This window comes from Rutilus rutilus, assembly GCF_951802725.1.
Source record: "Rutilus rutilus genome assembly, chromosome: 25".
Classification (NCBI taxonomy): domain Eukaryota; kingdom Metazoa; phylum Chordata; class Actinopteri; order Cypriniformes; family Leuciscidae; genus Rutilus; species Rutilus rutilus.
Window position 1 is genome coordinate 3874314 of NC_140229.1, and position 13657 is coordinate 3887970.

The 13657-nt window shown below is 40.2% G+C and overlaps 1 protein-coding gene across 1 annotated transcript in view; it reads left to right on the forward strand.

Moving 5' to 3' along the window:
• mfsd14ba (major facilitator superfamily domain containing 14Ba) overlaps window positions 1-10019 on the forward strand; it is an 18522-nt gene extending 8503 nt beyond the window's left edge. Inside the window, exons 7-12 of the mRNA XM_084400950.1 lie at window positions 86-199; window positions 860-931; window positions 1828-1940; window positions 2045-2142; window positions 2874-3031; window positions 9671-10019. Coding sequence (XP_084257076.1) covers window positions 86-199; window positions 860-931; window positions 1828-1940; window positions 2045-2142; window positions 2874-3031; window positions 9671-9886 — 771 coding nt within the window. The 3' untranslated portion in view covers window positions 9887-10019. The remainder of the gene's footprint in view (window positions 1-85; window positions 200-859; window positions 932-1827; window positions 1941-2044; window positions 2143-2873; window positions 3032-9670) is intronic.
• Window positions 10020-13657: the final 3638 nt, after the last annotated feature.

The following is a 13657-nucleotide window of genomic DNA, read 5'->3' on the forward strand; positions in this document are numbered from 1 at the left end:
CTTAAATCCTGATATACAAAACATAGCAGACTTGTTTTTAACGAGATACTGGATGATTTATTGATGATGTTTGTGTTTTTCACAGTCTTTGCGGAAAGTTGGACAGGACACAACCGTTCTTCTCATTTGTATAACGGTATTTCTGTCCTATCTGCCCGAGGCGGGTCAATACTCCAGCTTTTTCCTCTACTTGCGTCAGGTAAGGATTCTTGGGTTCATAATGAACAAATGTGACGAATCTATATTTAATGTTCCCATATTAAACCAGCTGTCTGCTTCCATTAAACTTTAATTAGCAGCTCATCCTCCAGGGCGGTTTATGCAACAACTGAGTGCGTGTTTTCACTGTCTGCTATTGTTTAACACTCCCATGATTCATTTGCTCGGAGGGTGCTGCACTTATTGCTGGAAGTGTTTTAGCGGCAACACGCTTCAAATTAAGTAAACGAGTACAAGTAGGATCAGTAAACAAAAACACTATCATACTGTCTGTGAAATATGCAAATTTGTGCATGCACGAGGACCAAACAGTTTTGCCAGTACCTTTGCTGAATAAATGTATTAATTTCTTCCAAAAAAACAACTACAACTTACTGAACCCACACCCATATATGATAACTGGACTTCACTTACTTAATTAAACATGCAATGTAACGAGGTCATGTGACACAGACTTATATTTCACATACTTATCGGGTTCCTTAGGAAGTTCCAGGTTTATGTGGATTGTTAGTGGCATCTTGTCTGGCTGTTCAGTTCAGTTCAGTGACGGCTCATTACTGGACATAACAGAGTTAATTCGATTCAGGCCCAGTGGTGCAGACTGATAGCGATGTGGCTCTTTCTCTGTCTCTCTCAGGTCATTAACTTCTCGCCCAAAACGATCGCCGTGTTCATCGGCGTGGTGGGAATCCTCTCCATCCTGGCGCAGGTATTTAATTGAGGCAATATTCTTCGCTCTGCCTTATTACTTGTGTCGTTGAGCTGGAAAGGCATCTTGTGAAAGTGGCTCTCACAAACGCTTTCTAATTGAATTGAATTCCTTTAAAAGTTCAACGGTAAATGTAATGAAATATAGGCAGAGCTGTAATGACCAGATAGCACTGCACTAGCTGGGGTTTTTTTTTTAAGTGCTGATGTTTTATTTTTAGCAACCGAGGTGAATTCTAGCAGCTTTGCTTCACCTCTTTTGTAATTCAATACAATGTAGCAATGAAAACGATGAAGTTTCAGTCCAATAATAACACAGTCCTGCATCTGGGGGAAAGAAAATCTGCTGATTTGCGTAAAAAAGGCCTACTCTTGGTGATCCGGAGTAAAAAAAACAACCTTTCCATCACATTTTTCAACCAAAATAAGAATATAGATTTTTCATATTATATGCACAGTATGTATCAGCTTTAATGCACTTATCAAAATGACAAAAGCATTGAAGTATCAAAACTTTTGGTTTTAATGACAAGTATTCAAAATGTATCATTAAACTGTATAAATGTGCTAACGTTTCATTAAACAATCTGCAAAGGAGTGGAAAAATGTTCAAACACTCCATTAAATGTCAAATAACTTTACATAAGTTTATAAATAAATAAGCTTTTTTTGCACAAAGTCTGTCTGGATGTAGTAAAACACCCACAGATAAAGCAGAAAACATGCATTTTATTCTGTCACTGGCCATAATTCTAACTTTGAAATCAGGCCATGCACAATAATGTATTGTAATTTTTGAATCAGCACCCAAAATTAGTAAGAAACAAGCATTGGATTTAATTCAGCAAATATGATGCAGGACGGTGTAATTATTCATTCCTTTGTGTTTCCCGACAGACGCTTTTTCTTACTTTATTAATGAGGACCATCGGGAATAAGAACACAGTTCTTCTGGGTCTGGGTTTCCAGATTCTCCAGCTGGCCTGGTACGGTTTAGGGTCCGAGCCGTGGTGAGTTAACGTCTATCTAGATCAAGATAAATGCAGACGTTACTTAGCAACTTTCTGGTTTAAGAAGAGTGAGTCACGTGATGTTATTTATTGTTCTCATTTAGGATGATGTGGGCGGCCGGTGCGGTGGCAGCCATGTCCAGCATAACGTTCCCTGCAGTGAGCGCTTTAGTGTCACGCAGTGCAGATCCGGATAAACAGGGTAAAGTCTTATGTGCAAACTTTCACATTTTCAAAACTTCTGAGGAAAAACGAACACTTTTTCTTTAAAGGGGACCTATTGTGGCCTTTTTCAAAGTCTTGATTTAGTTTTTGGGCTCTACTAGAATAGTTTTTCTTGCTTGAATGTTCAAAAACACCTTATTTTCCTCATATTCTCCATTGTTGCAGCTCCTCTCTTCCCAGTCTGTCAGTAACGCTCTGTTTAGTTCCTGTCTCTATGAAGCCCCTCCTTCTGAAAAGCACACTGTGCTCTGATTGGTCGGCTGGATCAGTGTGTTGTGATTGGTCAAGCACTTTGAGTGTGTTTGGGAAATGTCCTGCTCCTTACCATAACCACCAGTTTACTAACTAACTCAACCAGGCCCCGCCCCTTTATTCGGTGTATTAATTATTTAAATGAGGGATATTGTGACGTATTTGTTCCCGCAAGAAACTACAAGGCGTTTCAGGGAGTTCAGAAACACTGACACTGATATACAGAATAACTTCGTGCTTTGGAACTTGCAGACCTTTTTCATGCTCAAACTGCAACATTACACACTAAAGACAGTTGAAAAAGCGCAATAGGACCCCATTAAAATAACTAATGAATTGAAAAACATGCATTAAGAAAGTATATAGAGTCACATTTTCATTTCTTGTTGGGTTTTGACAATCTCAGCCATCAAGAGCTTATACTGTGAATATAAGCTGTGTGTTTTATTACCTTAGGTCTGGTTCAGGGCATGATAACAGGAATTCGGGGTCTCTGCAACGGACTGGGTCCTGCGCTGTATGGCTTCGTTTTCTTCCTCTTTAACGTCGAGCTGAGCGGGATCACCACCATCCAACCCGACTACGCCATCCCCGTACAGGCCCCCCCCACACAGGTACATGCTCCATTCAACCACCTTCACGCTCAAGTCTGTGTTTTACATCACTCAAAAGCTTTGTATTTGACTTTGTTTTAAATGATTATATATATATGTGATATATATGTGACCCTGGATAGCAAAACCAGTCACGAGTCACACGGGTATATTTGTGGCAATAGCCAACAATACATTGCATGGGTCAAAATTATCGATTTTTCTTTTATGGCAAAAATTATTAGGATATTAAGTAAAGATCATGTTCCATGAAGATATTTTGTAAATTTCCGACCGTAAATATATAAAACATTTATTTGTGTGAGTGAATGCAGCACAATCGCCAACATAAATGGACAACTTTAAAGGAGATTTTCTCAATGTTTCGTTTTTTTTGCACCCTCAGATTCCAGATGTTCAAATAGTTGTATCTCGGCCAAATATTGTCCTATCCTAATGTAGTGGATTTGTTCCTAAACCTGACTATCTAGCGTCTGCAAATCGCCACTTTATAAATAAAATCTGTCGCGTCTACTGATCGACACCGAGCGTCTACAAATCGACACTTAATAACCTTTATACTCTAGAGCTCTTTGCGTCTTCCGTCGACAACTGGCCGAGTCTCCTAACTTACTTGCTTCCCTAAACTGACCCGCTGCGCAGCAGAAATTAACAGACAGACATCAGCAAATGTCCTCTAAATGCCTTTATTAACGGCTGGGAGAGTGTTCGAGCAGTTCTCAGAGAAACTCTCCCAAGAAGAATCAAGGCCGGAGGATGTCAGACAAATTCCATTGAGACAATCCCACAGTAAGTCAAGTCAAGTCAAGTCAAGTCAAGTCAAGTATATTTGTATAGCGCTTTTCACAATACAGATTGTATCAAAGCAGCTTCACAGTATTAAATTAAAATAATACAACAAGGTTTGTTTCTAGTGGAATTTATTGATTGATAAAATTAAATATCCCCAAAATATCCCCAACTGAGCAAGCCAAAGGCAACAGTGGCAAGGAACCGAAAAAGTCCATCAAGTGACCCAATGGTGACCTAAAACTCCATCAGGTGATCCAATGGAGAAAAAAAAAACCTTTCGGAGAACCCAGGCTCAGTCGGGGGCCAGTTCTCCTCTGGCGTTTATGAACTAGAGACAGGATTTAACTATAATATTAAAAATATTATATGAATGCCTGGCTGAAGAGATGCGTCTTTAATCTAGTTTTAAACTGGGAGAGCGAGTCTGAGCAACGAACACTATCAGGAAGGCTATTCCAGAGTTTTGGAGCTAAATGTGAAAATGCTCTCCCTCCTTTGGTGGTTCTGGATATCCTATAGGTATGACCAAAAGCCTCGAATTTAGTGATCTTAAAGAGCGCGATGGATTATAGGGCGATAGAAGATCCGTTAAATAGACTGGAGCTAAGCCGTTTAGGGCTTTATAAGTCAGTAGCAATACCTTGTAATTAATACGGAACTTTATAGGTAACCAATGCAGTGATGATAAAATCGGTGTTATATGATCATATTTTCTTGATCTAGTAAGAACTCTAGCTGCTGCATTCAGGACTAACTGTAGCTTGTTTATTGATGATGCAGGACAACCGGCTAATAAAGCATTACAGTAATCTAGTCTTGAGGTCATGAATGCATGAACTAACTTTTCTGCATCAGAAACTGATAGCATATTACGTAGCTTAACAATGTTTCTAAGGTGGAAAAAGGCTGTTTTTGTAACATATGAAATATGATTTTCAAAAGACAGGTTGCAATCTAGTATAACACCCAGGTCTTTTACTGTAGAGGATAAAGTAACAGGACATCCTACTATATTAAAGTTGTATTGCGAGAGGTTTTGTGGGCGGTTTTTTGAACCGATGATTAGTACCTCTGTCTTGTCTGGATTTAATAAAAGAAAATTACGTGTCATCCAATCTTTTATATCTTTAACACACTCTGTCAATTTGGATAATTTAGCGTTTTCATCTGGCCGTGATGAAATATATATTTGAGTGTCATCAGCATATCAATGGAAACTAATTCCATGTTTCCTTATAATATTTCCAAGTGGCAGCATATATACTGAGAATAATAGAGGGCCTAACACAGATCCCTGCGGCACTCCATAGTTTACTGGAGTTATGATCGATTTTTCTCCATTTAAATAGACAAAATGGTAGCGGTCAGATAAGTATGATCTGAACCAGCTTAATGCTTGTCCTTGAACACCAGTATAATTTTGTAGTCAAGAATACAACAGTTTTTATAGTATAGAGGTATGGCAAATGTCATGCTGCGTTACATAATTTCCCCACTATTTGATTGGTTCTTCATATGCAAACCCCTCTGTTACTAGGTAGAGCAAACTTTGTTTTAATGATGACTTCATTTGTTAATCACAAGATTCTAACAGACTGTCTAGTTTCATTTCCCAAACTATGTTATTTATACACACACACACACGCACACACTCAGTCACAAGTTTTCCATTGGCTTCGTACAGTACATCCTGTTCAAATGTCAGATGTTAAATAAGGTTAGATGTTAGAAACATGGTTAGTTTAATATACAGTTGAAAATTTCTATGACAATAACAAACCCATACATCAATGGAAAGCTTTCAGCTTTCAGATGATGTATAAATCTCAATAAAAAAAAAAAAAAGGCCCATATGACTGGTTTTGTGGTCCAGGGTCACATATATATATATATATATATATATATATAGAATATAGATAAAATATAGATAAAAGATAAAATAATAATATAGATAAAAGATCCAAGATGGCGGCGCGAGTACATCGCGAGGCTCGCGGTCTCTCCAGATTCTGTAATTTAGCAGTATTTTTCTTGCTCATTTCGGGTCTGTTCGTCCAGAACAGTTGTGCCTTAACATCGTACACCCAAGGTGAGCTTTTGGATATTGGTTTGCGAATTTCCGACAGTTTTATGGACAACCTTCGACTCCTTCCTGAGATCGCCAGATCACCCGAGGCTATGCACTCTGCCCGGCCGGGCGGAAGTGCTCGCAGGCGCCGGCGAGATCGTAAACAAAGGCGGGGGAAGCGCGGAGGACTAAGAGCTAAGCTAAAGCTAACACCACACCGGCTCTCTTTACCCAGCATTTTCCTTGCCAATGTACGGTCGCTGTTGAACAAAATGGAGGAGATTCGACTCAACATCACATACAGCAAGAGACTTTTGAACTGTAATGTTCTAATTTTCACGGAAACATGGTTAAACAGCGGAATACCGGACAACGCTATTGAGCTAGCGGGACGCCATACATTCCGGGCGGATAGAACATTACATGGCTCCGGTAAGACCAGAGGTGGTGGATTGTGCATTTACATTAACAAAGCTTGGTGCACAAACTCTGCTATTGTTGGGAGACATTGTTCAGCTAACCTTGAGTTTCTCATGGTTAAATGTAGACCGTTTTATCTACCGCGGGAGTTCACTTCCACTATTATAACTGCAGCCTATATTCCCCCGGATGCTGATGCCAAGTTTGCTATGAAAGAACTTCACGCAGCCATCAGTAAACAACAGACCGTTCACCCGGAAGCTGCGTTTATTGTTGCGGGTGATTTTAATCATTCAAACTTAAAGTCAGTGCTACCGAAATTTCACCAGCATGTTTCCTGTCACACCAGAGGAAACAAAACCTTAGACCATGTTTACACAAACATGGCTGAAGCTTACGTCGCGACACCCCTCCCCCACTTGGGACAGTCAGATCACCTTTCTTTGTTCCTCACCCCCAAATATGCACCTCTGATCAATCGCGTGAAGCCATCAGTGAAGACCATCAAGGTGTGGCCTGCGGGGGCAGATTTCTCACTCCAGGAAAGGTTTCTACACACAGACTGGAGTATGTTTGCTTCTCAAGCCACCAGTGGCTCTCACACGGACATTGACTGCTACACCTCCTCTGTACTGGATTATATTAATACCACCATTGACAGTGTTACAACCCAGAAGCAGATCACCACATACCCAAATCAGAAGCCATGGATGAACAGGGAAGTGCGACTCCTATTGAAGACACGCAATACTGCCTTCAGATCAGGAGATGCACAAGCCTATAGCACATCCAGAGCAAATCTGAAAAGGGGCATCAAAGAGGCCAAGCACTGCTACAAGCTTAAGATAGAGGGACACTTTTCCAACGCTGACCCTCGGCGCATGTGGCAGGGCATTCAGGCCATCAGTGACTACAAACCCTCTCACTCCACCCCCGCAGCCACTGATGTCAACTTCCTGAACGAGCTAAATGACTTTTATGCTCGCTTTGAAAGAGACAACAGAGAAACTGCCACCAAGCTCAAATCCTCAGCTGACCACCCACCGATCACACTCTCCTCCACAGATGTCTGCAATGCACTGAGCAGGATCAGCGCGCACAAGGCTGCTGGACCAGACAACATCCCTGGACGCGTACTCAGGGCATGTGCGGAGCAGCTCGCTGGGGTTTTTACAGACATTTTCAACCTGTCTCTTGCCCAAGCAACTGTACCAACATGCTTTAAATGCACTTCCATTGTGCCAGTGCCAAAACACTCCAGCCCGAAGTGCCTTAATGACTACCGCCCTGTAGCACTCACACCCATCGTAATGAAGTGCTTTGAGCGGCTGGTCCTGGCACACCTAAAAGACTCTCTACCATCCACATTGGACTCACACCAGTTTGCCTACCGTAGCAATAGGAGCACAGAGGATGCAGTCTCCATGGCACTGCACTCTGTGCTCACACATCTGGACAATAAGAACACTTATGCACGCATGCTGTTTGTTGACTTCAGCTCAGCATTCAACACTGTCATCCCAACTAAGTTAATAGCCAAACTTGGAGACCTGGGCTTCAACACCTCCATGTGCAACTGGATTTTGGACTTCTTGACCAACAGACCCCAGAATGTTCGATCAGGCTCCAACTGCTCCACATCCATCACACTCAACACTGGTGTACCACAGGGCTGTGTGCTAAGCCCGTTCCTCTACTCCCTCTTCACCTCCGACTGCAAGCCTGTGTACGGATCTAATTCCATCGTCAAGTTTGCGGACGACACCACGGTGATTGGTCTCATCAGCAACAACGATGAGACTGCCTATAGGGAGGAGATCAAGCACCTGGCCACATGGTGCACCGAAAATAACCAGCTCCTCAACACCACCAAAACGAAGGAGCTCATCGTGGACTTCAGGAAAGTGTCAAGAGGCACACACGACACCATCCACATCAATGGAATGGCTGTTGAGCGTGTCTCCAGTTTCAAGTTCCTGGGGACCCACATCTCGGCGGACATGACCTGGACAACCAACACCTCCAGCCTGGTCAAGAAGGCTCACCAGCGCCTCTTCTTCCTGAGGACACTGAGGAAGAATCAGCTTTCCTCCACTATCCTGGTGAACTTCTATCGCTGTGCAATAGAAAGCATCCTGACCAACTGTGCTACAGTGTGGTATGGGAGCTGTTCTGTTGCAGAGCGCAAGGCACTGCAGCGGGTGGTGAAAACCGCCCAGCGCATCACTGGGACTCCACTACCTGCCATCGAGCACATCCAGAGGAAACGCTGTCTGCATCGAGCTCGCAGCATCCTTAAGGACTCCTCTCACCCAGCCCACAGACTGTTTTCTCTCCTGCCTTCCGGCAGGCGTTTCAGGTGCCTCCGGACCAGGACCAGCAGACTAAAGAACAGTTTTTTCCCCAGAGCTGTCTCTTTATTAAACTCTAACCCTCATTGATCCCACTCCCCTTATATACTGATTGACTCTCCTCTCCCTCCTCACACCTGCCTCCATTTTGTTATTTGCAATACTATAATGTTCATTTGCACTGCTGACTGTTATTACAGTAACAACTGTTTACATATGCATCTTGCACTACTACCTTGACTGGAATATGCTCATTTGCACTGCCGACTGTTTATTTACAGTACCGACTGTTATATATACATTGCAATATCGTACCTTAACTGTAATATGCAATTACTTTCCACTGCACTCACTCGGATAGCTTCTGTCCAAACTTTATTTGCACTACTTTAAATCCATTGTTATACTGCTCATTAGCCTAACTTATACATATATCTATTTGTAAAATTCTGTTTATAGTAATATCCATCTGTATATTATGCTCACATTCTGTTTATAGTAACAGCCATCTGTATATATATTCATAGTACATATCTATCTGTAAAATTATGTTTATAGTAACAGCCATCTGTATATTATATTCAGTACATATCTATCTGTAAACATTCTGTTTATAGTAATAGCCATCTGTATATTATTATATTCAGTACATATCTAGCTGTAAATTCTGTTCACAGTAATAGTTATCTGTATATTATATTCATAGGACAATCTATCTGTAAATTTTTGTTTATAATAGTATTCAACTCTATATTTATTCAGTACATATCCATGTTCTGCACTTATGGAACCACTGTATATCCTGCACTTGCTGCTATTGCACTTCTGGTTAGACCTAAACTGCATTTCGTTGCCTTGTACCTGTACTTGTGTAATGACAATAAAGTTGAATCTAATCTAATCTAATCTAATATATCACTCATTAGCTGATACATCATAGATCATTGATGGCATCATCTCCCATATTACCTCCTCTAATGTTGATTTCTTTTCTTATTTTTTGCGTAGAAGACATTAATCCCCGGTCCTCCGTTCCTCCTGGGCGCCTGCACGGTAGTGGTGGCGTTTATAGTCGCTCTCTTCATACCGGACCAGCCGTCGCCACCAGCGACTCCCTGCCAGACCAGTAAGAGCAGCGCGAGTCTGGCCGGAGCCCACACCAACACGCCGCTGCCGGGGAGCGACGAGGACTTCGAACCGCTGCTGGAGGACAGCACTGTGTGACTGTAACTCTCAACCCAAATCACGTTTGGGAAAAAGAAAAAAGAAAAAACAACCCTCCACATCTGTCCAGCGACTAACGTTTGGGAGCGAGCTGTATTTATTTAGTGTGTTTTATCTGATTTTTCGTTGTTTTGATGAAACGGTTATTGGTTCTGAACTCGGAGGCTTTTTTATTGACCGTTTTTACAGTGTTTAACATTCAGTGTACAAATGAATCAACACTAAGGGCTCGATCAGTAGGATTGGATGCGCTGTGGTGGAGTTTGGTCGTTGGGTTTGTTGGATTCTTCTGGAGTTTGAATGCAAAGCTCTTTATGTACAGTATATAGATATTTGGGCAAAGTGCAGCAAAGGTTATTGTTTATGGAGCTTGTGGTGACTTGAAGCTTATCGTTACTCTCGTAAGATTGAAGAAAATCTGGGTGAATTTCATGAAAAAACAGGGTCATTGCGACTAGTGGTGGGCGATGTGCTCAAAATCCTATTTCATGATAACAATATATATCACAATATAGTTATTTTATTTCATTTTTGTTATTAAAGATAAGAACAAAGCAGCAAATTACAAACAATAGGACAATATAAACTAAAAACAATTTTTTCCGATACAATAGGTTTATTGAACAGAAATTGAACATACAGATGTAAAAAACAGTCTTCACTGTATGAATTCAATATAAATGTATTATTATTAAAGCGACAAAAGTTATTCAGTCAAGAGCAGTAAGCTATTTTCTCTTGTGTTTGATTAACATTAAGGATACAAAGATTAGCAGGTTTATTAGGCTGCTGTCTCTTTAAGACCAAACGCATGGATCCACTACACAGATACACATCTACGCCCAACCGTTTACTTGAGACATAACTGGCTCTGTTTACACTAATACTTTTGACATAACTGTGTGTGTATTCGACCATTCAAGTGCAATAAGACGTGAAAGAGAGCTGAATTCACGATCATATGCTGAGAGACGCAGCTTTCCGTGCGCTCAAGCACCGCATTGAGTCCTTTTCACAGATTATTGCGCTTTATATCATGTTTTAACATCAAGCAGGTCCCGAATTGGCGATCGCCTCTGAGAGAGGCAGCTTTCTGTGCGCGCACTTTAACAGTAAGCCAGTTATTTTTCACAACTTATTGCTCTCATAAACCCTGTTTAACATCAAGCACGTCATGTGCTTTATTGTCTCATTCATGCGTTTCGTCGCTAGATATTTACATAGTGATATACACAATATAGCAAAAATCACCACAGTATATCATTTTACCGCCCAAACCTAATTGCAACCTGAAAGAAAATAAAGCCTATTTTTAGACTTTTCGTGATATTATTTTCAATGCAATTAATCACATCCCCCCCCCCCCTTCTAAAAATAGACTTCATTTGCATAAATTTCGTATGACTTTAACCATGACCCAAGCATGTTCTTGACAGATTTCATGAGATTCACCCTAATAGAAGTTGAGATTAATACGCTGACAGTATTTTTAAACCGTATTTGATGAAAGTTCTGCAGCGATTGCACAAACTTTCTTTACATAAGCCTTAAAGTCACATATCCTGTGGCGTTTGACAAGGTTTTAATAGATTAGAGATGCATCCGGTTGCAAGTGCATGAACTGTATTTGTGGCGATGTTAACCAAACCCGAGACACTAGAGCACCAGTGGTTTGGTGTAGTTACTGATGCTAACGTAGTTCTTTAGGCCAATTAGTTATATCATACGGACACGGCTTGATTGTGAAGTTCATGAATTGTGTGTGCGCGCGTGCGTGCGTGTGTGTGTGTGTGTGAGTAAAGGTTCTATGCAGTAGTGTCGGTAATGATCAAAAATGGCATTAAATTGAGAAGTAAAAAATGTAATGTTGAGTAAAGTGGGTGTTTAAAATCACAATATTACAGTATTGCTTAAAATATTACATTGGTATAAGTGAAATTTTACCTTCATTCAAGAAAATAATTGGCATTGTGCATTTGTTGAGCTATTGTGCTCAACAACATTTCTACATTTCCTTTTACTAAAATGAAAGGATAATTATTAATAATCAGCCAACATCTACGTACCAGCTACCTCGTTTTTAGAGGTTTTGATGATTTTGTGTAAGGAGGTGAGATTCGATCTGAATATATTTTTTATCTGCATTTTTTTTTTTTTTGTAAAGCCACATCGCATTTTCAATATGGGATTTTGGATTTTTTTCCAAGGTCATTCTATCAGAATGATAGAAGAATCTCATTAGTTTGTTCATGAATTCCATATTTTCTTATACAGCGGAGATGCTTTATATTTCCCAAAGGGCCTCAGTCTGTTTTGTGTGAATAACACTGTGGAGCATAGTTTGAGGTCATCAATCATTAGACTGACCTGCACTCATTTCCTGTTCCACATGCGCATCATTTCCTTCACTTCCAGTATTCTATACAAATACAGCAGTATTCTACTTCGAACACCTCTGGTGACCTGCGAATCAGACAGAAAACCGTGAACAGAATGTGAATCTTTGCTTTTCCACCTTTGACCCTTTTCCATGTGTTTCGCATCATTTCAGCCATATTTATCATGCAGTGAAAACGATGTGAAACTTTCTTTGTAGAGCTTGAAATTGCGTTGGCTTGTGTTTTTTTTTATAAAAAAAAGGGTAAATGCTGCTTTTTATGTCACAATTCTGACTTTTTTCTCTCAATTCTGCGTTTCTGATTTAGAATTCTGACTTTTTTTCCTTCACAGTTTCATAATTCTTAGAAAAAAGTCAGAATTGTACGTTTTAAAGTCACAATTGCGAGATATAAATGAGCAATTCAGAGAAAAAGTCAGAAATCTAAGATAAAAAGTCACAATTATTATTATTTTTTATTCTGTGGCGGGAATGAGCTTCCACAAGTTCCCGCGCTTTTGAGTTTTGTACAATGCATTTGTGCACAGCTCGCAACAACGGTTTTAAAATGTGATATAACGACGATCATATTCATTATTTTAGGATTGTAAAGTATTGTATACGTATTGAATAGTATTACAGATTAACTTTTACCTGTTGCCACCCAGACCCGCAATATTTTTTGGAACAACGTGCAGCTCCAAATAACGCCAGCCGATTTTGGGCTCGTCCGAAAGCGCGTGTTCACTCGCGTGTTTTACTTTCCCTTTTTTTGAACATGTCAAGTATTTGTGCGTCTTTCGACGGGATGCACAAGGTGCCTGAAGTAACATGTTCGTTTGTAGTATCTTGAGTCTTACTGTAAATAAAGAGTACATTGAGCAGCTGATGAAGATGAAATGTACAGGGACCCTTATGTATTTATTGTCATGTATTGTGGGAATATTCAAATAGGTGCAAATGAATAAAGAACACTAAGAGTCATTTCAGTTTCTTTCTGCATTGTTTCTCTTGACCGTTAGATGGCGCTGTTGCGCTACTTGCGTTCTGGGATTTCTGAACACTTCCCTTGTTTTTGACTTGTGGATATGGTGATCATTACCATGAAATATCTAAAAGGACCAAGCAAGATAATGTGACTGTTTTAGTTCATTATCACAATTAGTGCCATATAAATAACTAGTTTGCAGTCTTTAACAATACAAATATGTGCAAATGTTACATCGTGCATGGAAATACTTTCATATCTACTGTATAAATATTTCAAATGCACGATTATTCTCTGTGGATAAAAGTGTCAGCTAAATGCATAAATGTAGGCTACATTTCTAATTTTCAACCAATTAGCATGCAATACATTCCTGTCCAATAAAAGTAAATCAATGTAATGTAAC